We start from the raw sequence: 21,071 nt of genomic DNA on the forward strand, positions 1-21,071 counted from the left end.
AAAAAGCAAACATGTTTTCATTTTGTTATTGTTTTAAAATGATGAAGGTTAATTTGTCTCACTTAATTTAAATTCGAATTATTAACTAGCATTCTCGGCAACGACCATATCACGCTGAATACAGCGGTTCTCGTCCGATCACCGAAGTTAAGCAGCGTCGAGCGCAGTCAGTACTAGGGAGGGAGACAACTTAGGAACACTGCGTGCCGTTGGCTTTTTCACTTTTTTTCCTCTTTTAAATTCCTATAGATATGAAAAAAGCAAACATGTTTTCATTTTGTTATTGTTTTAAAATGATGAAGGTTAATTTGTCTCACTTAATTTAAATTCGAATTATTAACTAGCACTCTCGGCAACGGCCAAATCACGCTGAGAACACCGGTTCTCGTCCGATCGCCGACGTTAGCAGCGTCGAGCGCAGTCAGTACTTGGGAATACTGCGTGTCGTTGGTTTTTCACTTTTGTTTCCTATTTCAAATTCCACCAAATATGAAAAAAGCAAACATATCTTCTTTTTGTTATTGTTTTATAAAGATGAAAGTTAATTAAATTAAAATTATTTACTAGCACTCTCGGCAACGGCCATATCACGCTGAATACACCGGTTCTCGTCCGATAACCGAAGTTAAGCAGCGTCGAGCGCAGTCACTACTTCGGAGGGAGACCACTTAGGAACACTGCGTGCCGTTGGCTTTTTCACTTTTTTTTCCTCTTTTAAATTTTAATAGATATGAAAAAAAGCAAACATGTTTTTTTTGTTATTGTTTAAAAATGATGAAGGTTAATTTGTCTGACTTAATTTAAATTCGAATTATTAACTAGCACTCTCGGCAACGGCCATATCACGCTGAATACACCGGTTCTCGTCCGATAACCGAAGTTAAGCAGCGTCGAGCGCATACAGTACTTGGGAATACTGCGTGCCGTTGGATTTTTCACTTTTGTTTCCTCTTTCAAACTCCACCAAATATGAAAAAAGCAAACATATCTTCTTTTTGTTATTGTTTTATAAAGATGAAAGTTAATTAAATTAAAATTATTAACTAGCACTCTCGGCAACGGCCATATCACGCTGAATACACCGGTTCTCGTCCGATAGCCGAAGTTAAGCAGCGTCGAGCGCAGTCACTACTTGGGAGGGAGACCACTTAGGAACACTGCGTGCCGTTGGCTTTTTCACTTTTTTTTCCTCTTTTAAATTTTAATAGATATGAAAAAAGCAAACATGCTTTCATTTTGTTATTTTTTTAAATTGATGAAGGTTAATTTGTCTCACTTAATTTAAATTCGAATTATTAACTAGCACTCTCGGCAACGACCATATCACGCTGAATACACCGGTTCTCGTCCGTTCACCGAAGTTAAGCAGCGTCGAGCGCAGTCAGTACTTGGGAGGGAGACCACTTAGGAACACTGCGAGCCGTTGGTTTTTTCACTTTTTTTTCCTCTTTTAAATTTTAATAGATATGAAAAAAGCAAACATGTTTTTTTTTGTTATTGTTTTAAAAAGATGAAGGTCAAATTGTCTCACTTAATTGAAATTCGAATTATTATCTAGCACTCTAGGCAACGGCCATATCACGCTGAGAACACCGGTTCTCGTCCGATCACCGAAGTTAAGCAGCGTCGAGCGCATACAGTACTTGGGAATACTGCGTGCCGTTGGCTTTTTTACTTTTGCTTCCTCTTTCAAATTCCACCAAATATGAAAAAAGCAAACATATCTTCTTTTTGTTATTGTTTTATAAAGATGAAAGTTAATTTAATTCAAATTATTAACTAGCACTCTCGGCAACGGCCATAACACGCTGAATACACCGGTTCTCGTCCGATAACCGAAGTTAAGAAGCGTCGAGCGCAGTCAGTACTTGGGAGGGAGACCACTTAGGAACACTGCGTGCCGTTGGCTTTTTCACTTTTTTTTCCTCTTTTAAATTTTAATAGATATGAAAATAGCAAACATGTTTTCTTTTTGTTATTGTTTTAAAAAGATGAAGGTTAATTTATCTCACTTAATTTAAATTCGAATTATTATCTAGCACTATCGGCAACGGCCATATCAAGCTGAGAACACCGGTTCTCGTCCGATCGCCGACGTTAGCAGCGTCGAGCGCAGTCAGTACTTAAGAATACTGCGTGCCGTTGGTTTTTCACTTTTGTTTCCTCTTTAAAATTCCACCCGATTTGAAAAAAGCACACATATCTTCATTTTGTTATTGTTTTATAAAGATGAAAGTTAATTAAATTCAAATTATTAACTAGCACTCTCGGAAACGGCCATATCACGCTGAATACACCGGTTCTCGTCCGATAACCGAAGTTAAGCAGCGTCGAGCGCAGTCACTACTTGGGAGGGAGACCACTTAGGAACACTGCGTGCCGTTGGCTTTTTCACTTTTTTTTCCTCTTTTAAATTCCCATGGATTTAAAAAAAGCAAACTTATTTTCTTTTTGTTATTGTTTTAAAAAGATGAAGGTTAATTTGTCTCACTTAATTTAAATTCGAATTATTACCTAGGACTCTCGGCAACGGCCATATCACGCTGAATACACCGGTTCTCGTCCGATAACCGAAGTTTAGCAGCGTCGAGCGCATACAGTACTTGGGAATACTGCGTGCTGTTGGCTTTTTCACTTTTGTTTCCTATTTCAAATTCCACCAAATATGAAAAAAGCAAACATATCTTCTTTTTGTTATTGTTTTATAAAGATGAAAGTTAATTAAATTAAAATTATTAACTAGCACTCTCGGCAACGGCCATATCACGCTGAATACTCCGGTTCTCGTCCGATAACCGAAGTTAAGCAGCGTCGAGCGCAGTCACTACTTCGGAGGGAGACCACTTAGGAACACTGCGTGCCGTTGGCTTTTTCACTTTTTTTTCCTCTTTTAAATTTTAATAGATATGAAAAAAAGCAAACATGTTTTTTTTTGTTATTCTTTAAAAATGATGAAGGTTAATTTGTCTGACTTAATTTAAATTCGAATTATTAACTAGCACTCTCGGCAACGGCCATATCACGCTGAATACACCGGTTCTCGTCCGATAACCGAAGTTAAGCAGCGTCGAGCGCATACAGTACTTGGGAATACTGCGTGCCGTTGGCTTTTTCACTTTTGGTTCCTCTTTCAAACTCCACCAAATATGAAAAAAGCAAACATATCTTCTTTTTGTTATTGTTTAATAAAGATGAAAGTTAATTAAATTAAAATTATTAACTAGCACTCTCGGCAACGGCCATATCACGCTGAATACACCGGTTCTCGTCCGATAGCCGAAGTTAAGCAGCGTCGAGCGCAGTCACTACTTGGGAGGGAGACCACTTAGGAACACTGCGTGCCGATGGCTTTTTCACTTTTTTTTCCTCTTTCAAATTTTAATAGATATGAAAAAAGCAAACATGCTTTCATTTTGTTATTGTTTTAAATTGATGAAGGTTAATTTGTCTCACTTAATTTAAATTCGAATTATTAACTAGCACTCTCGGCAACGACCATATCACGCTGAATACACCGGTTCTCGTCCATTCACCGTAGTTAAGCAGCGTCGAGCGCAGTCAGTACTTGGGAGGGGAGACCACTTAGGAACACTGCGTGCCGTTGGCTTTTTCACTTTTTTTTCCTCTTTTAAATTTTAAAAGATATGAAAAAAGCAAACATGTTTTTTTTGTTATTGTTTTAAAAAGATGAAGGTCAAATTGTCTCACTTAATTGAAATTCGAATTATTATCTAGCACTCTAGGCAACGGCCATATCACGCTGAGAACACCGGTTCTCGTCCGATCACCGAAGTTAAGCAGCGTCGAGCGCATACAGTACTTGGGAATACTGCGTGCCGTTGGCTTTTTCACTTTTGTTTCCTCTTTCAAATTCCACCAAATATGAAAAAAGCAAACATATCTTCTTTTTGTTATTGTTTTATAAAGATGAAAGTTAATTTAATTCAAATTATTAACTAGCACTCTCGGCAACGGCCATAACACGCTGAATACACCGGTTCTCGTCCGATAACCGAAGTTAAGAAGCGTCGAGCGCAGTCAGTACTTGGGAGGGAGACCACTTAGGAACACTGCGTGCCGTTGGCTTTTTCACTTTTTTTCCTCTTTTAAATTTTAATAGATATGAAAAAAGCAAACATGTTTTCTTTTTGTTATTGTTTTAAAATGATGAAGGTTAATTTGTCTTACTTAATTTAAATTCGAATTATTACCTAGCACTCTCGGCAACGGCCATATCACGCTGAGAACACCGGTTCTCGTCCGACCGCCGACGTTAGCAGCGTCGAGCGCAGTCAGTACTTGGGAATACTGCGTGCAACGGCCATATCACGCTGAAAACACCGGTTCTCGTCCGATCACCGAAGTTAAGCAGCGTCGAGCGCATACAGTACTCGCCCGGTCCTCTCTGGGGTTCCACAGGGTTCAATTCCTGGACCTCTGTTGTTCAACCTACTTGCCGAGTGCACTAACTGAGGACTGTTCCTTGTATCAATATGCCGATGATAGTTACATATCTCTAGCTATCCGATCCCCGGCGGACCAACTGACATTGCAAAATAACATCAACAATATCTTCGCGTGGGGTCTCGCTAACAACATCTCTCTCAACATCAATAAATGTTGTTTTATGGTCATTTCTCGTCGGAGCCCAAGAGATGACGTTCTCTATTTTATACAGAACGTTCCATTAAATCGCGTTGTCTCCATGAAACTCCTAGGTGTCCAGATATCAAGCGATTTAAGTTGGTCCTCTAATGTCACTCACGCTAGAAACCGAGCGCAACGTCTGTGTGGTCTGATTCGTCGAACCTCCGGGTACTCCAAAGCGTCTATCACCCTCTATCGATCCATGTGCCTACCTGTCCTAGAGTACGCTACTCCGGTGTGGAACCCTTACTTGAAGAAGGACATTGATTCTCTTGAGGGTGTCCAGCGCCGTTTCACGAGTTTCTACTTGAAGTCACCCAGACCGGGCAAACCAAATCACATCCCTTATGCTAGGCGTCTACAGAATCTACTTCTCTTACCGTTAACGATTCGCCGCGACGTATCTGACTTAGTGACGTTTCTTAGACTCGCGCGCTCTCCGTACTTTGATCTAGATGATTTTGTCCGACTTAGCTCGAGGCATTCTGTCCCCACCTACTTCATCCCATACGCAAGATGTCTGGCCTTAAAGAACTCGTATTTTTACCGGATAGTGCGATTGTGGAATAGCCTGCCTTGCGACATTCGTCAAAATTGTACTCTTTCAATACCACAATTTCGGTCTCTAGTGTCTGATTTTGTCTTTAATATTTGGTTACGTGAAAATTTGTAATTTTGTTAATATTTATTTAATATTTTTTTTTTTATTTATTTATTTTTTTAAAGTTTCGTTTTCTGTATGGTTCTCTTTATTTATGTCATGTGTTGTCCCGGTAACCACCACATATAGGCTTGCCTCTGTGGTTGCCAGCGAATTATTTTTGCGAAATAAATAATATTATTATTATTATTATTATTACAGTACTTGGGAATACTGCGTGCCGTTGGCTTTTTCACTTTTGTTTCCTCTTTTAAATTCCACCCGATATGAAAAAAGCAAACATATCTTCTTTTTGTTATTGTTTTATAAAGATGAAGGTTAATTTGTCTCACTTAATTTAAATTCGAATTATAACTAGCACTCTCGGCAACGGTCATATCACGCTGAAAACACCGGTTCTCGTCCGATCACCGAAGTTAAGCAGCGTCGAGCGCATACAGTACTCGGGAATACTGCGTACCGTTGGTTTTTCCCTTTTGTTTCCTCTTTTAAATTCCACCCGATATGAAAAAAGCAAACATATCTTCTTTTTGTTATTGTTTTATAATGATGAAAGTTAATTAAATTCAAATTATTAACTAGCACTCTCGGCAATGGCCATATGACGCTGAATACTCCGGTTCTCGTCCGATAACCGAAGTTAAGCAGCGTCGAGCGCAGTCACTACTTGGGAGCGAGACCACTTAAGAACACTGCGTGCCGTTGGCTTTTTCACTTTTTTTTCCTCTTTTAAATTTTAATAGATATGAAAAAAGCAAACACGTTTTTTTTGTTATTGTTTTAAAATGATGAAGGTTAATTTGTCTCACTTAATTTAAATTCGAATTATTAACTAGCACTCTCGGCAACGGCCATATCACGCTGAAAACACCGGTTCACGTCCGATCACCGAAGTAAAGCAGCGTCGAGCGCATACAGTAATTGGGAATACTGCGTGCCGTTGGCTTTTTCTCTTTTGTTTCCTCTTTTAAATTCCACCAGATATGAAAAAAGCAAACATATCTTCTTTTTGTTATTGTTTTATAAAGATGAAAGTTAATTTAATTCAAATTATTAACTAGCACTCTCGGCAACGGCCATAACACGCTGAATACACCGGTTCTCGTCCGATAACCGAAGTTAAGAAGCGTCGAGCGCAGTCAGTACTTGGGAGGGAGACCTCTTAGGAACACTGCGTGCCGTTGGCTTTTTCACTTTTTTTTCCTCTTTTAAATTTTAATAGATATGAAAAAAGCAAACATGTTTTCTTTTTGTTTTTGTTTTAAAATGATGAAGGTTAATTTGTCTCACTTAATTTAAATTCGAATTATTAACTAGCACTCTCGGCAACGGCCATATCACGCTGAAAACACCGGTTCACGTCCGATCACCGAAGTTAAGCAGCGTCGAGCGCATACAGTACTTGGGTATACTGCGTGCCATTGGCTTTTTCACTTTTGTTTCCTCTTTTAAATTACAATAGATATGAAAAAAGCAAACGTATCTTCTTTTTGTTATTGTTTTATAAAGATGAAGGTTAATTAAATTCAAATTATTAACTAGCACTATCGGCAACGGCCATATCACGCTGAATACACCGGTTCTCGTCCGATAACCGAAGTTAAGCAGCGTCGAGCGCAGTCAGTACTTGGGAGGGCGACCACTTAGGAACACTGCGTGCCGTTAGCGTTTTCACTTTTTTTTCCTCTTTTAAATTCCAATAGATATGAAAAAAGCAAACATATTTTCTTTTTGTTATTGTTTTAAAAAGATGAAGGTTAATTTGTCTCACTTAATTTAAATTCGAATTATTATCTAGCACTCTCGGCAACGGCCATATCACGCTGAGAACACCGGTTCTCGTCCGACCGCCGACGTTAGCAGCGTCGAGCGCAGTCAGTACTTGGGAATACTGCGTGCCGTTGGCTTTTTCACTTTTGTTTCCTCTTTTAAATTCCACCCGATATAAAAAAAGCAAACATATCTTCTTTTTGTTATTGTTTTATAAAGATGAAGGTTAATTTGTCTCACTTAATTTAAATTCGAATTAATAACTAGCACTCTCGGCAACGGTCATATCACGCTGAAAACACCGGTTCTCGTCCGATCACCGAAGTTAAGCAGCGTCGAGCGCATACAGTACTTGGGAATACTGCGTGCCGTTAGTTTTTCCCTTTTGTTTCCTCTTTTAAATTCCACCCGATATGAAAAAAGCAAACATGTTTTCTTTTTGTTATTGTTTTAAAATGATGAAGGTTAATTTGTCTTACTTAATTTAAATTCGAATTATTACCTAGCATTCTCGGCAACGGCCATATCACGCTGAGAACACCGGTTCTCGTCCGACCGCCGAAGTTAGCAGCGTCGAGCGCAGTCAGTACTTGGGAATACTGCGTGCAACGGCCATATCACGCTGAAAACACCGGTTCTCGTCCGATCACCGAAGTTAAGCAGCGTCGAGCGCATACAGTACTTGGGAATACTGCGTGCCGTTGGCTTTTTCACTTTTGTTTTCTCTTTTAAATTCCACCAGATATGAAAAAAGCAAACATATCTTCTTTTTTTTATTGTTTTATAAAGATGAAAGTTAATTTAGTTCAAATTATTAACTAGCACTCTCGGCAACGGCCATAACACGCTGAATACACCGGTTCTCGTCCGATAACCGAAGTTAAGAAGCGTCGAGCGCAGTCAGTACTTGGGAGGGCGACCACTTAGGAACACTGCGTGCCGTTAGCGTTTTCACTTTTTTTTCCTCTTTTAAATTTTAATAGATATGAAAAAAGCAAACATGTTTTCTTTTTGTTATTGTTTTAAAATGATGAAGGTTAATTTGTCTCACTTAATTTAAATTCGAATTATTAACTAGCACTCTCGGCAACGGCCATATCACGCTGAAAACACCGGTTCACGTCCGATCACCGAAGTTAAGCAGCGTCGAGCGCATACAGTACTTGGGAATACTGCGTGCCGTTGGCTTTTTCACTTTTGTTTTCTCTTTTAAATTCCACCAGATATGAAAAAAGCAAACATATCTTCTTTTTGTTATTGTTTTATAAAGATGAAAGTTAATTTAGTTCAAATTATTAACTAGCACTCTCGGCAACGGCCATAACACGCTGAATACACCGGTTCTCGTCCGATAACCGAAGTTAAGAAGCGTCGAGCGCAGTCAGTACTTGGGAGGGCGACCACTTAGGAACACTGCGTGCCGTTAGCGTTTTCACTTTTTTTTCCTCTTTTAAATTTTAATAGATATGAAAAAAGCAAACATGTTTTCTTTTTCTTATTGTTTTAAAATGATGAAGGTTAATTTGTCTCACTTAATTTAAATTCGAATTTTTAACTAGCACTCTCGGCAACGGCCATATCACGCTGAAAACACCGGTTCACGTCCGATCACCGAAGTTAAGCAGCGTCGAGCGCATACAGTACTTGGGAATACTGCGTGCCGTTGGCTTTTTCACTTTTGTTTTCTCTTTTAAATTCCACCAGATATGAAAAAAGCAAACATATCTTCTTTTTGTTATTGTTTTATAAAGATGAAAGTTAATTTAGTTCAAATTATTAACTAGCACTCTCGGCAACGGCCATAACACGCTGAATACACCGGTTCTCGTCCGATAACCGAAGTTAAGAAGCGTCGAGCGCAGTCAGTACTTGGGAGGGCGACCACTTAGGAACACTGCGTGCCGTTAGCGTTTTCACTTTTTTTTCCTCTTTTAAATTTTAATAGATATGAAAAAAGCAAACATGTTTTCTTTTTGTTATTGTTTTAAAATGATGAAGGTTAATTTGTCTCACTTAATTTAAATTCGAATTATTAACTAGCACTCTCGGCAACGGCCATATCACGCTGAAAACACCGGTTCACGTCCGATCACCGAAGTTAAGCAGCGTCGAGCGCATACAGTACTTGGGTATACTGCGTGCCATTGGCTTTTTCACTTTTGTTTCCTCTTTTAAATTACAATAGATATGAAAAAAGCAAACGTATCTTCTTTTTGTTATTGTTTTATAAAGATGAAGGTTAATTAAATTCAAATTATTAACTAGCACTCTCGGCAACGGCCATATCACGCTGAATACACCGGTTCTCGTCCGATAACCGAAGTTAAGCAGCGTCGAGCGCAGTCAGTACTTGGGAGGGCGACCACTTAGGAACACTGCGTGCCGTTAGCGTTTTCACTTTTTTTTTCCTCTTTTAAATTCCAATAGATATGAAAAAAGCAAACATATTTTCTTTTTGTTATTGTTTTAAAAAGATGAAGGTTAATTTGTCTCACTTAATTTAAATTCGAATTAATATATAGCACTCTCGGCAACGGCCATATCACGCTGAGAACACCGGTTCTCGTCCGACCGCCGACGTTACCAACGTCGAGCGCAGTCAGTACTTCGGAATACTGCGTTCCGTTGGCTTTTTCACTTTTGTTTCCTCTTTTAAATTCCACCCGATATGAAAAAAGCAAACATATCTTCTTTTTGTTATTGTTTTATAAAGATGAAGGTTAATTTGTCTCACTTAATTTAAATTCGAATTAATAACTAGCACTCTCGGCAACGGTCATATCACGCTGAAAACACCGGTTCTCGTCCGATCACCGAAGTTAAGCAGCGTCGAGCGCATACAGTACTTGGGAATACTGCGTGCCGTTGGTTTTTCCCTTTTGTTTCCTCTTTTAAATTCCACCCGATATGAAAAAAGCAATAATATCTTCTATTTGTTATTGTTTTATAATGATGAAAGTTAATTAAATTCAAATTATTAACTAGCACTCTCGGCAACGGCCATATCACGCTGAATACTCCGGTTCTCGTCCGATAACCGAAGTTAAGCAGCGTCGAGCGCAGTCACTACTTGGGAGCGAGACCACTTAAGAACACTGCGTGCCGTTGGCTTTTTCACTTTTTTTTCCTCTTTTAAATTTTAATAGATATGAAAAAAGCAAACACGTTTTCTTTTTGTTATTGTTTTAAAATGATGAAGGTTAATTTGTCTCACTTAATTTAAATTCGAATTATTAACTAGCACTCTCGGCAACGGCCATATCACGCTGAAAACACCGGTTCACGTCCGATCACCGAAGTAAAGCAGCGTCGAGCGCATACAGTACTTGGGAATACTGCGTGCCGTTTGCTTTTTCACTTTTGTTTCCTCTTTAAAATTCCACCAGATATGAAAAAAGCAAACATATCTTCTTTTTGTTATTGTTTTATAAAGAAGAAAGTTAATTAAATTCAAATTTTTAACTAGCATTCTCGGCAACAGCCATATCACGCTGAATACACCGGTTCTCGTCCGATATCCGAAGTTATGCAGCGTCGAGCGCAGTCATTACTTGGGAGGGAGACCACTTAGGAACACTGCGTGTCGTTGGCTTTTTCACTTTTTTTTCCTCTTTTAAATTTTAATAGATATGTAAAAAGCAAACAGGTTTTCTTTTTGCTATTGTTTTAAAATGATGAAGGTTAATTTGTCTCACTTAATTTAAATTCGAGTTATTAACTAGCACTCTCGGCAACGGCCATATCACGCTGAAAACACCGGTTCACGTCCGATCACCGAAGTTAAGCAGCGTCGAGCGCATACAGTACTTGGGAATACTGCGTGCCGTTTGCTTTTTCACTTTTGTTTCCTCTTTTAAATTCCACCAGATATGAAAAAAGCAAACATATCTTCTTTTTGTTATTGTTTTATAAAGATGAAAGTTAATTAAATTCAAATTATTAACTAGCACTCTCGACAACGGCCATATCACGCTGAATACTCCGGTTCTAGTCCGATAACCGAAGTTAAGCAGCGTCGAGCGCAGTCACTACTTGGGAGCGAGACCACTTAAGAACACTGCGTGCCGTTGGCTTTTTCACTTTTTTTTCCTCTTTTAAATTTTAATAGATATGAAAAAAGCAAACACGTTTTCTTTTTGTTATTGTTATAAAATGATGAAGGTTAATTTGTCTCACTTAATTTAAATTCGAATTATTAACTAGCACTCTCGGCAACGGCCATATCACGCTTAAAACACCGGTTCACGTCCGATCACCGAAGTAAAGCAGCGTCGAGCGCATACAGTACTTGGGAATACTGCGTGCCGTTTGCTTTTTCACTTTTGTTTCCTCTTTTAAATTCCACCAGATATGAAAAAAGCAAACATATCTTCTTTTGGTTATTGTTTTATAAAGATGAAAGTTAATTAAATTCAAATTATTAACTAGCACTCTCGGCAACGGCCATATCACGCTGAATACACCGGTTCTCGTCCGATAACCGAAGTTAAGCAGCGTCGAGCGCAGTCAGTACTTGGGAGGGCGACCACTTAGGAACACTGCGTGCCGTTAGCGTTTTCACTTTTTTTTTCCTCTTTTAAATTCCAATAGATATGAAAAAAGCAAACATATTTTATTTTTGTTATTGTTTTAAAAAGATGAAGGGTAATTTGTCTCACTTAATTTAAATTCGAATTATTATCTAGCACTCTCGGCAACGGCCATATCACGCTGAGAACACCGGTTCTCGTCCGACCGCCGACGTTACCAGCGTCGAGCGCAGTCAGTACTTGGGAATACTGCGTGCCGTTGGCTTTTTCACTTTTGTTTCCTCTTTTAAATTCCACCCGATATGAAAAAAGCAAATATATCTTCTTTTTGTTATTGTTTTATAAAGATGAAGGTTAATTTGTCTCACTTAATTTAAATTCGAATTAATAACTAGCACTCTCGGCAACGGTCATATCACGCTGAAAACACCGGTTCTCGTCCGATCACCGAAGTTAAGCAGCGTCGAGCGCATACAGTACTTGGGAATACTGCGTGCCGTTGGTTTTTCCCTTTTGTTTCCTCTTTTAAATTCCACCCGATATGAAAAAAGCAATAATATCTTCTTTTTGTTATTGTTTTATAAAGATGAAAGTTAATTAAATTCAAATTATTAACTAGCACTCTCGACAACGGCCATATCACGCTGAATACTCCGGTTCTAGTCCGATAACCGAAGTTAAGCAGCGTCGAGCGCAGTCACTACTTGGGAGCGAGACCACTTAAGAACACTGCGTGCCGTTGGCTTTTTCACTTTTTTTTCCTCTTTTAAATTTTAATAGATATGAAAAAAGCAAACACGTTTTCTTTTTGTTATTGTTATAAAATGATGAAGGTTAATTTGTCTCACTTAATTTAAATTCGAATTATTAACTAGCACTCTCGGCAACGGCCATATCACGCTGAAAACACCGGTTCACGTCCGATCACCGAAGTAAAGCAGCGTCGAGCGCATACAGTACTTGGGAATACTGCGTGCCGTTTGCTTTTTCACTTTTGTTTCCTCTTTTAAATTCCACCAGATATGAAAAAAGCAAACATATCTTCTTTTGGTTATTGTTTTATAAAGATGAAAGTTAATTAAATTCAAATTATTAACTAGCACTCTCGGCAACGGCCATATCACGCTGAATACACCGGTTCTCGTCCGATAGCCGAAGTTAAGCAGCGTCGAGCGCAGTCAGTACTTGGGAGGGCGACCACTTAGGAACACTGCGTGCCGTTAGCGTTTTCACTTTTTTTTTCCTCTTTTAAATTCCAATAGATATGAAAAAAGCAAACATATTTTATTTTTGTTATTGTTTTAAAAAGATGAAGGGTAATTTGTCTCACTTAATTTAAATTCGAATTATTATCTAGCACTCTCGGCAACGGCCATATCACGCTGAGAACACCGGTTCTCGTCCGACCGCCGACGTTACCAGCGTCGAGCGCAGTCAGTACTTGGGAATACTGCGTGCCGTTGGCTTTTTCACTTTTGTTTCCTCTTTTAAATTCCACCCGATATGAAAAAAGCAAATATATCTTCTTTTTGTTATTGTTTTATAAAGATGAAGGTTAATTTGTCTCACTTAATTTAAATTCGAATTAATAACTAGCACTCTCGGCAACGGTCATATCACGCTGAAAACACCGGTTCTCGTCCGATCACCGAAGTTAAGCAGCGTCGAGCGCATACAGTACTTGGGAATACTGCGTGCCGTTGGTTTTTCCCTTTTGTTTCCTCTTTTAAATTCCACCCGATATGAAAAAAGCAATAATATCTTCTTTTTGTTATTGTTTTATAATGATGAAAGTTAATTAAATTCAAAATATTAACTAGCACTCTCGGCAACGGCCATATCACGCTGAATACTCCGGTTCTCGTCCGATAACCGAAGTTAAGCAGCGTCGAGCGCAGTCACTACTTGGGAGCGAGACCACTTAAGAACACTGCGTGCCGTTGGCTTTTTCACTTTTTTTTCCTCTTTTAAATTTTAATAGATATGAAAAAAGCAAACACGTTTTCTTTTTGTTATTGTTTTAAAATGATGAAGGTTAATTTGTCTCACTTAATTTAAATTCGAATTATTAACTAGCACTCTCGGCAACGGCCATATCACGCTGAAAACACCGGTTCACGTCCGATCACCGAAGTAAAGCAGCGTCGAGCGCATACAGTACTTGGGAATACTGCGTGCCGTTTGCTTTTTCACTTTTGTTTCCTCTTTTAAATTCCACCAGATATGAAAAAAGCAAACATATCTTCTTTTTGTTATTGTTTTATAAAGAAGAAAGTTAATTAAATTCAAATTATTAACTAGCATTCTCGGCAACGGCCATATCACGCTGAATACACCGGTTCTCGTCCGATATCCGAAGTTATGCAGCGTCGAGCGCAGTCATTACTTGGGAGGGAGACCACTTAGGAACACTGCGTGTCGTTGGCTTTTTCACTTTTTTTTCCTCTTTTAAATTTTAATAGATATGTAAAAAGCAAACAGGTTTTCTTTTTGTTATTGTTTTATAATGATGAAGGTTAATTTGTCTCACTTAATTTAAATTCGAATTATTAACTAGCACTCTCAGCAACGGCCATATCACGCTGAAAGCACTGGTTCACGTCCGATCACCGAAGTTAAGCAGCGTCGAGCGCATACAGTACTTGGAAATACTGCGTGCCGTTAGCTTTTTCACTTTTGTTTCCTCTTTCAAATTCCACCAGATATGAAAAAAGCAAACATATCTTCTTTTTGTTATTGTTTTATAAAGATGAAAGTTAATTAAATTCAAATTATTAACTAGCACTCTCGACAACGGCCATATCACGCTGAATACTCCGGTTCTAGTCCGATAACCGAAGTTAAGCAGCGTCGAGCGCAGTCACTACTTGGGAGCGAGACCACTTAAGAACACTGCGTGCCGTTGGCTTTTTCACTTTTTTTTCCTCTTTTAAATTTTAATAGATATGAAAAAAGCAAACACGTTTTCTTTTTGTTATTGTTTTAAAGTGATGAAGGTTAATTTGTCTCACTTAATTTAAATTCGAATTATTAACTAGCACTCTCGGCAACGGCCATATCACGCTGAAAACACCGGTTCACGTCCGATCACCGAAGTTAAGCAGCGTCGAGCGCATACAGTACTTGGGTATACTGCGTGCCATTGGCTTTTTCACTTTTGTTTCCTCTTTTAAATTACAATAGATATGAAAAAAGCAAACGTATCTTCTTTTTGTTATTGTTTTATAAAGATGAAGGTTAATTAAATTCAAATTATTAACTAGCACTCTCGGCAACGGCCATATCACGCTGAATACACCGGTTCTCGTCCGATAACCGAAGTTAAGCAGCGTCGAGCGCAGTCAGTACTTGGGAGGGCGACCACTTAGGAACACTGCGTGCCGTTAGCGTTTTCACTTTTTTTTTCCTCTTTTAAATTCCAATAGATATGAAAAAAGCAAACATATTTTCTTTTTGTTATTGTTTTAAAAAGATGAAGGTTAATTTGTCTCACTTAATTTAAATTCGAATTATTATCTAGCACTCTCGGCAACGGCCATATCACGCTGAGAACACCGGTTCTCGTCCGACCGCCGACGTTACCAGCGTCGAGCGCAGTCAGTACTTGGGAATACTGCGTGCCGTTGGCTTTTTCACTTTTGTTTCCTCTTTTAAATTCCACCCGATATGAAAAAAGCAAACATATCTTCTTTTTGTTATTGTTTTATAAAGATGAAGGTTAATTTGTCTCACTTAATTTAAATTCGAATTAATAACTAGCACTCTCGGCAACGGTCATATCACGCTGAAAACACCGGTTCTCGTCCGATCACCGAAGTTAAGCAGCGTCGAGCGCATACAGTACTTGGGAATACTGCGTGCCGTTGGTTTTTCCCTTTTGTTTCCTCTTTTAAATTCCACCCGGTATGAAAAAAGCAATAATATCTTCTTTTTGTTATTGTTTTATAATGATGAAAGTTAATTAAATTCAAATTATTAACTAGCACTCTCGGCAACGGCCATATCACGCTGAATACTCCGGTTCTCGTCCGATAACCGAAGTTAAGCAGCGTCGAGCGCAGTCACTACTTGGGAGCGAGACCACTTAAGAACACTGCGTGCCGTTGGCTTTTTCACTTTTTTTTCCTCTTTTAAATTTTAATAGATATGAAAAAAGCAAACACGTTTTCTTTTTGTTATTGTTTTAAAATGATGAAGGTTAATTTGTCTCACTTAATTTAAATTCGAATTATTAACTAGCACTCTCGGCAACGGCCATATCACGCTGAAAACACCGGTTCACGTCCGATCACCGAAGTAAAGCAGCGTCGAGCGCATACAGTACTTGGGAATACTGCGTGCCGTTTGCTTTTTCACTTTTGTTTCCTCTTTTAAATTCCACCAGATATGAAAAAAGCAAACATATCTTCTTTTTGTTATTGTTTTATAAAGAAGAAAGTTAATTAAATTCAAATTATTAACTAGCATTCTCGGCAACGGCCATATCACGCTGAATACACCGGTTCTCGTCCGATATCCGAAGTTATGCAGCGTCGAGCGCAGTCATTACTTGGGAGGGAGACCACTTAGGAACACTGCGTGTCGTTGGCTTTTTCACTTTTTTTTCCTCTTTTAAATTTTAATAGATATGTAAAAAGCAAACAGGTTTTCTTTTTGTTATTGTTTTAAAATGATGAAGGTTAATTTGTCTCACTTAATTTAAATTCGAATTATTAACTAGCACTTTCGGCAACGGCCATATCACGCTGAAAGCACCGGTTCACGTCCGATCACCGAAGTTAAGCAGCGTCGAGCGCATACAGTACTTGGGAATACTGCGTGCCGTTAGCTTTTTCACTTTTGTTTCCTCTTTTAAATTCCACCAGATATGAAAAAAGCAAACATATCTTCTTTTTGTTATTGTTTTATAAAGATGAAAGTTAATGAAATTCAAATTATTAACTAGCACTCTCGGCAACGGCCATATCACGCTGAATACACCGATTCTCGTCCCATAGCCGATGTTAAGCAGCGTCGAGCGCAGTCATTACTTGGGAGGGAGACCACTTAGGATCACTGCGTGCCGTTGGCTTTTTCACTTTTTTTTCCTCTTTTAAATTTTAATAGATATGTAAAAAGCAAACAGGTTTTCTTTTTGTTTTTGTTTTAAAATGATGAAGGTTAATTTGTCTCACTTAATTTAAATTCGAATTATTAACTAGCACTCTCGGCAACGGCCATATCACGCTGAAAACACCGGTTCACGTCCGATCACCGAAGTTAAGCAGCGTCGAGCGCATACAGTACTTGGGAATACTGCGTGCCGTTGGCTTTTTCACTTTTGTTTCCTCTTTCAAATTCCACCAGATATGAAAAAAGCAAACATATCTTCTTTTTGTTATTGTTTTATAAAGATGAAAGTTAATTAAATTCAAATTATTAACTAGCATTCTCGGCAACGGCCATATCACGCTGAATACACCGGTTCTCGTCCGATAACCGAAGTTAAGCAGCGTCGAGCGCAGTCACTACTTGGGAGGGAGACCACTTAGGAACACTGCGTGCCGTTGGCTTTTTCACTTTTTTTTGCTCTTTTAAATTTTAATAGATATGAAAAAAGCAAACATGTTTTCTTTTTGTTATTGTTTTAAAATGATGAAGGTTAATTTGTCTCACTTAATTTAAATTCGAATTATTAACTAGCACTCTCGGCAACGGCCATATCACGCTGAAAACACCGGTTCACGTCCGATCACCGAAGTTAAGCAGCGTCGAGCGCATACAGTACTTGGGAATACTGCGTGCCGTTGGCTTTTTCACTTTTGCTTCCTCTTTCAAATTCCACCAGATATGAAAAAAGCAAACATATCTTCTTTTTGTTATTGTTTTATAAAGATGAAAGTTAATTAAATTCAAATTATTAACTAGCATTCTCGGCAACGGCCATATCACGCTGAATACACCGGTTCTCGTCCGATAACCGAAGTTAAGCAGCGTCGAGCGCAGTCACTACTTGGGAGGGAGACCACTTAGGAACACTGCGTGCCGTTGGCTTTTTCACTTTTTTTTGCTCTTTTAAATTTTAATAGATAAGAAAAAAGCAAACATGTTTTCTTTTTGTTATTGTTTTAAAATGATGAAGGTTAATTTGTCTCACTTAATTTAAATTCGAATTATTAACTAGCACTTTCGGCAACGGCCATATCACGCTGAAAGCACCGGTTCACGTCCGATCACCGAAGTTAAGCAGCGTCGAGCGCATACAGTACTTGGGAATACTGCGTGCCGTTAGCTTTTTCACTTTTGTTTCCTCTTTCAAATTCCACCAGATATGAAAAAAGCAAACATATCTTCTTTTTGTTATTGTTTTGTAAAGATGAAAGTTAATGAAATTCAAATTATTAACTAGCACTCTCGGCAACGGCCATATCACGCTGAATACACCGATTCTCGTCCCATAGCCGAAGTTAAGCAGCGTCGAGCGCAGTCATTACTTGGGAGGGAGACCACTTAGGATCACTGCGTGCCGTTGGCTTTTTCACTTTTTTTTGCTCTTTTAAATTTTAATAGATATGAAAAAAGCAAACATGTTTTCTTTTTGTTATTGTTTTAAAATGATGAAGGTTAATTTGTCTCACTTAATTTAAATTCGAATTATTAACTAGCACTTTCGGCAACGGCCATATCACGCTGAAAGCACCGGTTCACGTCCGATCACCGAAGTTAAGCAGCGTCGAGCGCATACTGTACTTGGGAATACTGCGTGCCGTTTGCTTTTTCACTTTTGTTTCCTCTTTTAAATTCCACCAGATATGAAAAAAGCAAACATATCTTCTTTTTTGTTATTGTTTTATAAAGATGAATGTTAATTAAATTCAAACTATTAACTAGCACTCTCGGCAACGGCCATATCACGCTGAAAGCACCAGTTCACGTCCGATCACCGAAGTTAAGCAGCGTCGAGCGCATACAGTACTTGCGAATACTGCGTGCCGTTTGCTTTTTCACTTTTGTTTCCTCTTTTAAATTCCACCTGATATGAAAAAAGCAAACATATCTTCTTTTTTGTTATTGTTTTATAAAGATGAATGTTAATTAAATTCAAATTATTAACTAGCACTCTCGGCAACGGCCATATCACGCTGAATACTCCGGTTCTCGTCCGATAACCGAGGTTAAGCAGCGTCGAGCGCAGTCACTGCTTGGGAGGGAGACCACTTAGGAACACTGCGTGCCGTTGGCTTTTTCACTTTTTTTTCCTCTTTTAAATTTTAATAGATATGAAAAAAGCAAACACGTTTTCTTTTTGTTATTGTTTTAAAATGATGAAGGTTAACTTGTCTCACTTAATTTAAATTCGAATTATTAACTAGCACTCTCGGCAACGGCCATATCACGCTGAAAACACCGGTTCACGTCCGATCACCGAAGTTAAGCAGCGTCGAGCGCATACAGTACTTGGGAATACTGCGTGCCGTTGGCTTTTTCACTTTTGTTTCCTCTTTCAAATTCCACCAGATATGAAAAAAGCAAACATATCTTCTTTTTGTTATTGTTTTATAAAGATGAAAGTTGATGAAATTCAAATTATTAACTAGCACTCTCGGCAACGGCCATATCACGCTGAATACACCGATTCTCGTCCCATAGCCGAAATTAAGCAGCGTCGAGCGCAGTCATTACTTGGGAGGGAGACCACTTAGGATAACTGCGTGCCGTTGGCTTTTTCACTTTTTTTTCCTCTTTTAAATTTTAATAGATATGTAAAAAGCAAACAGGTTTTCTTTTTGTTATTGTTTTAAAATGATGAAGGTTAATTTGTCTCACTTAATTTAAATTCGAATTATTAACTAGCACTCTCGGCAACGGCCATATCACGCTGAAAACACCGGTTCACGTCCGATCACCGAAGTTAAGCAGCGTCGAGCGCATACAGTACTTGGGAATACTGCGTGCCGTTGGCTTTATCACTTTTGCTTCCTCTTTCAAATTCCACCAGATATGAAAAAAGCAAACATATCTTCTTTTTGTTATTGTTTTATAAAGATGAAAGTTAATTAAATTCAAATTATTAACTAGCATTCTCGGCAACGGCCATATCACGCTGAATACACCGGTTCTCGTCCGATAACCGAAGTTAAGCAGCGTCGAGCGCAGTCACTACTTGGGAGGGAGACCACTTAGGAACACTGCGTGCCGTTGGCTTTTTCACTTTTTTTGCTCTTTTAAATTTTAATAGATATGAAAAAAAGCAAACATGTTTTCTTTTTGTTATTGTTTTAAAATGATGAAGGTTAATTTGTCTCACTTAATTTAAATTCGAATTATTAACTAGCACTTTCGGCAACGGCCATATCACGCTGAAAGCACCGGTTCACGTCCAATCACCGAAGTTAAGCAGCGTCGAGCGCATACAGTACTTGGGAATACTGCGTGCCGTTTGCTTTTTCACTTTTGTTTCCTCTTTTAAATTCCACCAGATATGAAAAAAGCAAACATATCTTCTTTTTTGTTATTGTTTTATAAAGATGAATGTTAAATAAATTCAAATTATTAACTAGCACTCTCGGCACCGGCCATATCACGCTGAATACACCGATTCTCGTCCCATAGCCGAAATTAAGCAGCGTCGAGCGCAGTCATTACTTGGGAGGGAGACCACTTAGGATCACTGCGTGCCGTTGGCTTTTTCACTTTTTTTTCCTCTTTTAAATTTTAATAGATATGTAAAAAGCAAACAGGTTTTCTTTTGGTTATTGTTTTAAAATGATGAAGGTTAATTTGTCTCACTTAATTTAAATTCGAATTATTAACTAGCACTCTCGGCAACGGCCATATCACGCTGAAAACACCGGTTCACGTCCGATCACCGAAGTTAAGCAGCGTCGAGCGCATACAGTACTTGGGAATACTGCGTGCCGTTGGCTTTTTCACTTTTGTTTCCTCTTTCAAATTCCACCAGATATGAAAAAAGCAAAAATATCTTCTTTTTGTTATTGTTTTATAAAGATGAAAGTTAATGAAATTCAAATTATTAACTAACACTCTCGGCAACGGCCATATCACGCTGTATACACCGATTCTCGTCCCATAGCCGAAGTTAAGCAGCGTCGAGCGCAGTCATTACTTGGGAGGGAGACCACTTAGAATCACTGCGTGCCGTTGGTTTTTTCACTTTTTTTTCCTCTTTTAAATTTTAATAGATATGTAAAAAGCAAACAGGTTTTCTTTTTGTTATTGTTTTAAAATTATGAAGGTTAATTTGTCTCACTTAATTTAAATTCGAATTATTAACTAGCACTCTCGGCAACGGCCATATCACGCTGAAAACACCGGTTCACGTCCGATCACCGAAGTTAAGCAGCGTCGAGCGCAGTCAGTACTTGGGAATACTGCGTGCCGTTGGCTTTTTCACTTTTGTTTCTTCTTTCAAATTCCACCAGATATGAAAAAAGCAAACATATCTTCTTTTTTGTTATTGTTTT

General features: G+C 38.5%; 1 protein-coding gene and 54 pseudogenes across 1 annotated transcript; all 55 read left to right on the plus strand.

The window, feature by feature from the left end:
• Nucleotides 1-96: 96 nt before the first annotated feature.
• Nucleotides 97-215, plus strand: LOC149715902 (5S ribosomal RNA; annotated as a pseudogene).
• Nucleotides 216-574: 359 nt separating this feature from the next.
• LOC149715903 (5S ribosomal RNA) lies at nt 575-693 on the plus strand (annotated as a pseudogene).
• A 361-nt stretch (nt 694-1,054) lies between these two features.
• On the plus strand, nt 1,055-1,173 carry LOC149715904 (5S ribosomal RNA; annotated as a pseudogene).
• A 137-nt stretch (nt 1,174-1,310) lies between these two features.
• Nucleotides 1,311-1,429, plus strand: LOC149715905 (5S ribosomal RNA; annotated as a pseudogene).
• A 136-nt stretch (nt 1,430-1,565) lies between these two features.
• On the plus strand, nt 1,566-1,668 carry LOC149715906 (5S ribosomal RNA; annotated as a pseudogene).
• A 122-nt stretch (nt 1,669-1,790) lies between these two features.
• On the plus strand, nt 1,791-1,909 carry LOC149715907 (5S ribosomal RNA; annotated as a pseudogene).
• A 360-nt stretch (nt 1,910-2,269) lies between these two features.
• Nucleotides 2,270-2,388, plus strand: LOC149715908 (5S ribosomal RNA; annotated as a pseudogene).
• Nucleotides 2,389-2,750: 362 nt separating this feature from the next.
• Nucleotides 2,751-2,869, plus strand: LOC149715909 (5S ribosomal RNA; annotated as a pseudogene).
• A 137-nt stretch (nt 2,870-3,006) lies between these two features.
• Nucleotides 3,007-3,109, plus strand: LOC149715910 (5S ribosomal RNA; annotated as a pseudogene).
• A 122-nt stretch (nt 3,110-3,231) lies between these two features.
• On the plus strand, nt 3,232-3,350 carry LOC149715911 (5S ribosomal RNA; annotated as a pseudogene).
• Nucleotides 3,351-3,487: 137 nt separating this feature from the next.
• Nucleotides 3,488-3,607, plus strand: LOC149715912 (5S ribosomal RNA; annotated as a pseudogene).
• Nucleotides 3,608-3,742: 135 nt separating this feature from the next.
• On the plus strand, nt 3,743-3,845 carry LOC149715913 (5S ribosomal RNA; annotated as a pseudogene).
• A 122-nt stretch (nt 3,846-3,967) lies between these two features.
• Nucleotides 3,968-4,086, plus strand: LOC149715914 (5S ribosomal RNA; annotated as a pseudogene).
• A 541-nt stretch (nt 4,087-4,627) lies between these two features.
• LOC149715915 (uncharacterized) lies at nt 4,628-5,320 on the plus strand. Its single transcript, XM_089844838.1, has one exon. The coding sequence runs from the start codon at nt 4,628-4,630 to the stop codon at nt 5,318-5,320; it is 693 nt and encodes a 230-aa protein (XP_089700964.1).
• Nucleotides 5,321-5,673: 353 nt separating this feature from the next.
• LOC149715916 (5S ribosomal RNA) lies at nt 5,674-5,776 on the plus strand (annotated as a pseudogene).
• A 121-nt stretch (nt 5,777-5,897) lies between these two features.
• LOC149715917 (5S ribosomal RNA) lies at nt 5,898-6,016 on the plus strand (annotated as a pseudogene).
• A 360-nt stretch (nt 6,017-6,376) lies between these two features.
• Nucleotides 6,377-6,495, plus strand: LOC149715918 (5S ribosomal RNA; annotated as a pseudogene).
• A 362-nt stretch (nt 6,496-6,857) lies between these two features.
• Nucleotides 6,858-6,976, plus strand: LOC149715919 (5S ribosomal RNA; annotated as a pseudogene).
• A 376-nt stretch (nt 6,977-7,352) lies between these two features.
• Nucleotides 7,353-7,455, plus strand: LOC149715920 (5S ribosomal RNA; annotated as a pseudogene).
• A 227-nt stretch (nt 7,456-7,682) lies between these two features.
• Nucleotides 7,683-7,785, plus strand: LOC149715921 (5S ribosomal RNA; annotated as a pseudogene).
• Nucleotides 7,786-7,907: 122 nt separating this feature from the next.
• Nucleotides 7,908-8,026, plus strand: LOC149715922 (5S ribosomal RNA; annotated as a pseudogene).
• A 137-nt stretch (nt 8,027-8,163) lies between these two features.
• LOC149715923 (5S ribosomal RNA) lies at nt 8,164-8,266 on the plus strand (annotated as a pseudogene).
• Nucleotides 8,267-8,388: 122 nt separating this feature from the next.
• Nucleotides 8,389-8,507, plus strand: LOC149715924 (5S ribosomal RNA; annotated as a pseudogene).
• A 137-nt stretch (nt 8,508-8,644) lies between these two features.
• LOC149715925 (5S ribosomal RNA) lies at nt 8,645-8,747 on the plus strand (annotated as a pseudogene).
• Nucleotides 8,748-8,869: 122 nt separating this feature from the next.
• Nucleotides 8,870-8,988, plus strand: LOC149715926 (5S ribosomal RNA; annotated as a pseudogene).
• A 362-nt stretch (nt 8,989-9,350) lies between these two features.
• On the plus strand, nt 9,351-9,469 carry LOC149715927 (5S ribosomal RNA; annotated as a pseudogene).
• A 377-nt stretch (nt 9,470-9,846) lies between these two features.
• Nucleotides 9,847-9,949, plus strand: LOC149715928 (5S ribosomal RNA; annotated as a pseudogene).
• Nucleotides 9,950-10,070: 121 nt separating this feature from the next.
• LOC149715929 (5S ribosomal RNA) lies at nt 10,071-10,189 on the plus strand (annotated as a pseudogene).
• Nucleotides 10,190-10,551: 362 nt separating this feature from the next.
• Nucleotides 10,552-10,670, plus strand: LOC149715930 (5S ribosomal RNA; annotated as a pseudogene).
• A 137-nt stretch (nt 10,671-10,807) lies between these two features.
• Nucleotides 10,808-10,910, plus strand: LOC149715931 (5S ribosomal RNA; annotated as a pseudogene).
• A 122-nt stretch (nt 10,911-11,032) lies between these two features.
• On the plus strand, nt 11,033-11,151 carry LOC149715932 (5S ribosomal RNA; annotated as a pseudogene).
• Nucleotides 11,152-11,513: 362 nt separating this feature from the next.
• Nucleotides 11,514-11,632, plus strand: LOC149715933 (5S ribosomal RNA; annotated as a pseudogene).
• Nucleotides 11,633-12,009: 377 nt separating this feature from the next.
• Nucleotides 12,010-12,112, plus strand: LOC149715934 (5S ribosomal RNA; annotated as a pseudogene).
• A 121-nt stretch (nt 12,113-12,233) lies between these two features.
• On the plus strand, nt 12,234-12,352 carry LOC149715935 (5S ribosomal RNA; annotated as a pseudogene).
• Nucleotides 12,353-12,714: 362 nt separating this feature from the next.
• Nucleotides 12,715-12,833, plus strand: LOC149715936 (5S ribosomal RNA; annotated as a pseudogene).
• A 377-nt stretch (nt 12,834-13,210) lies between these two features.
• Nucleotides 13,211-13,313, plus strand: LOC149715937 (5S ribosomal RNA; annotated as a pseudogene).
• Nucleotides 13,314-13,434: 121 nt separating this feature from the next.
• On the plus strand, nt 13,435-13,553 carry LOC149715938 (5S ribosomal RNA; annotated as a pseudogene).
• A 362-nt stretch (nt 13,554-13,915) lies between these two features.
• Nucleotides 13,916-14,034, plus strand: LOC149715939 (5S ribosomal RNA; annotated as a pseudogene).
• Nucleotides 14,035-14,396: 362 nt separating this feature from the next.
• On the plus strand, nt 14,397-14,515 carry LOC149715940 (5S ribosomal RNA; annotated as a pseudogene).
• Nucleotides 14,516-14,877: 362 nt separating this feature from the next.
• On the plus strand, nt 14,878-14,996 carry LOC149715941 (5S ribosomal RNA; annotated as a pseudogene).
• A 377-nt stretch (nt 14,997-15,373) lies between these two features.
• LOC149715942 (5S ribosomal RNA) lies at nt 15,374-15,476 on the plus strand (annotated as a pseudogene).
• Nucleotides 15,477-15,597: 121 nt separating this feature from the next.
• On the plus strand, nt 15,598-15,716 carry LOC149715943 (5S ribosomal RNA; annotated as a pseudogene).
• Nucleotides 15,717-16,078: 362 nt separating this feature from the next.
• Nucleotides 16,079-16,197, plus strand: LOC149715944 (5S ribosomal RNA; annotated as a pseudogene).
• Nucleotides 16,198-16,334: 137 nt separating this feature from the next.
• LOC149715945 (5S ribosomal RNA) lies at nt 16,335-16,437 on the plus strand (annotated as a pseudogene).
• A 378-nt stretch (nt 16,438-16,815) lies between these two features.
• On the plus strand, nt 16,816-16,918 carry LOC149715946 (5S ribosomal RNA; annotated as a pseudogene).
• Nucleotides 16,919-17,040: 122 nt separating this feature from the next.
• LOC149715947 (5S ribosomal RNA) lies at nt 17,041-17,159 on the plus strand (annotated as a pseudogene).
• A 137-nt stretch (nt 17,160-17,296) lies between these two features.
• Nucleotides 17,297-17,399, plus strand: LOC149715948 (5S ribosomal RNA; annotated as a pseudogene).
• Nucleotides 17,400-17,521: 122 nt separating this feature from the next.
• On the plus strand, nt 17,522-17,640 carry LOC149715949 (5S ribosomal RNA; annotated as a pseudogene).
• A 137-nt stretch (nt 17,641-17,777) lies between these two features.
• LOC149715950 (5S ribosomal RNA) lies at nt 17,778-17,880 on the plus strand (annotated as a pseudogene).
• Nucleotides 17,881-18,710: 830 nt separating this feature from the next.
• Nucleotides 18,711-18,829, plus strand: LOC149715951 (5S ribosomal RNA; annotated as a pseudogene).
• A 137-nt stretch (nt 18,830-18,966) lies between these two features.
• Nucleotides 18,967-19,069, plus strand: LOC149715952 (5S ribosomal RNA; annotated as a pseudogene).
• A 378-nt stretch (nt 19,070-19,447) lies between these two features.
• On the plus strand, nt 19,448-19,550 carry LOC149715953 (5S ribosomal RNA; annotated as a pseudogene).
• Nucleotides 19,551-19,672: 122 nt separating this feature from the next.
• Nucleotides 19,673-19,791, plus strand: LOC149715954 (5S ribosomal RNA; annotated as a pseudogene).
• Nucleotides 19,792-20,410: 619 nt separating this feature from the next.
• LOC149715955 (5S ribosomal RNA) lies at nt 20,411-20,513 on the plus strand (annotated as a pseudogene).
• Nucleotides 20,514-20,891: 378 nt separating this feature from the next.
• On the plus strand, nt 20,892-20,994 carry LOC149715956 (5S ribosomal RNA; annotated as a pseudogene).
• The last annotated feature ends 77 nt before the right edge of the window (nt 20,995-21,071 follow it).

Source organism: Phalangium opilio, unplaced genomic scaffold (assembly GCF_054372755.1).
Source record: "Phalangium opilio isolate 3A_F unplaced genomic scaffold, DU_Popi_V2 ptg000009l_1, whole genome shotgun sequence".
Classification (NCBI taxonomy): domain Eukaryota; kingdom Metazoa; phylum Arthropoda; class Arachnida; order Opiliones; family Phalangiidae; genus Phalangium; species Phalangium opilio.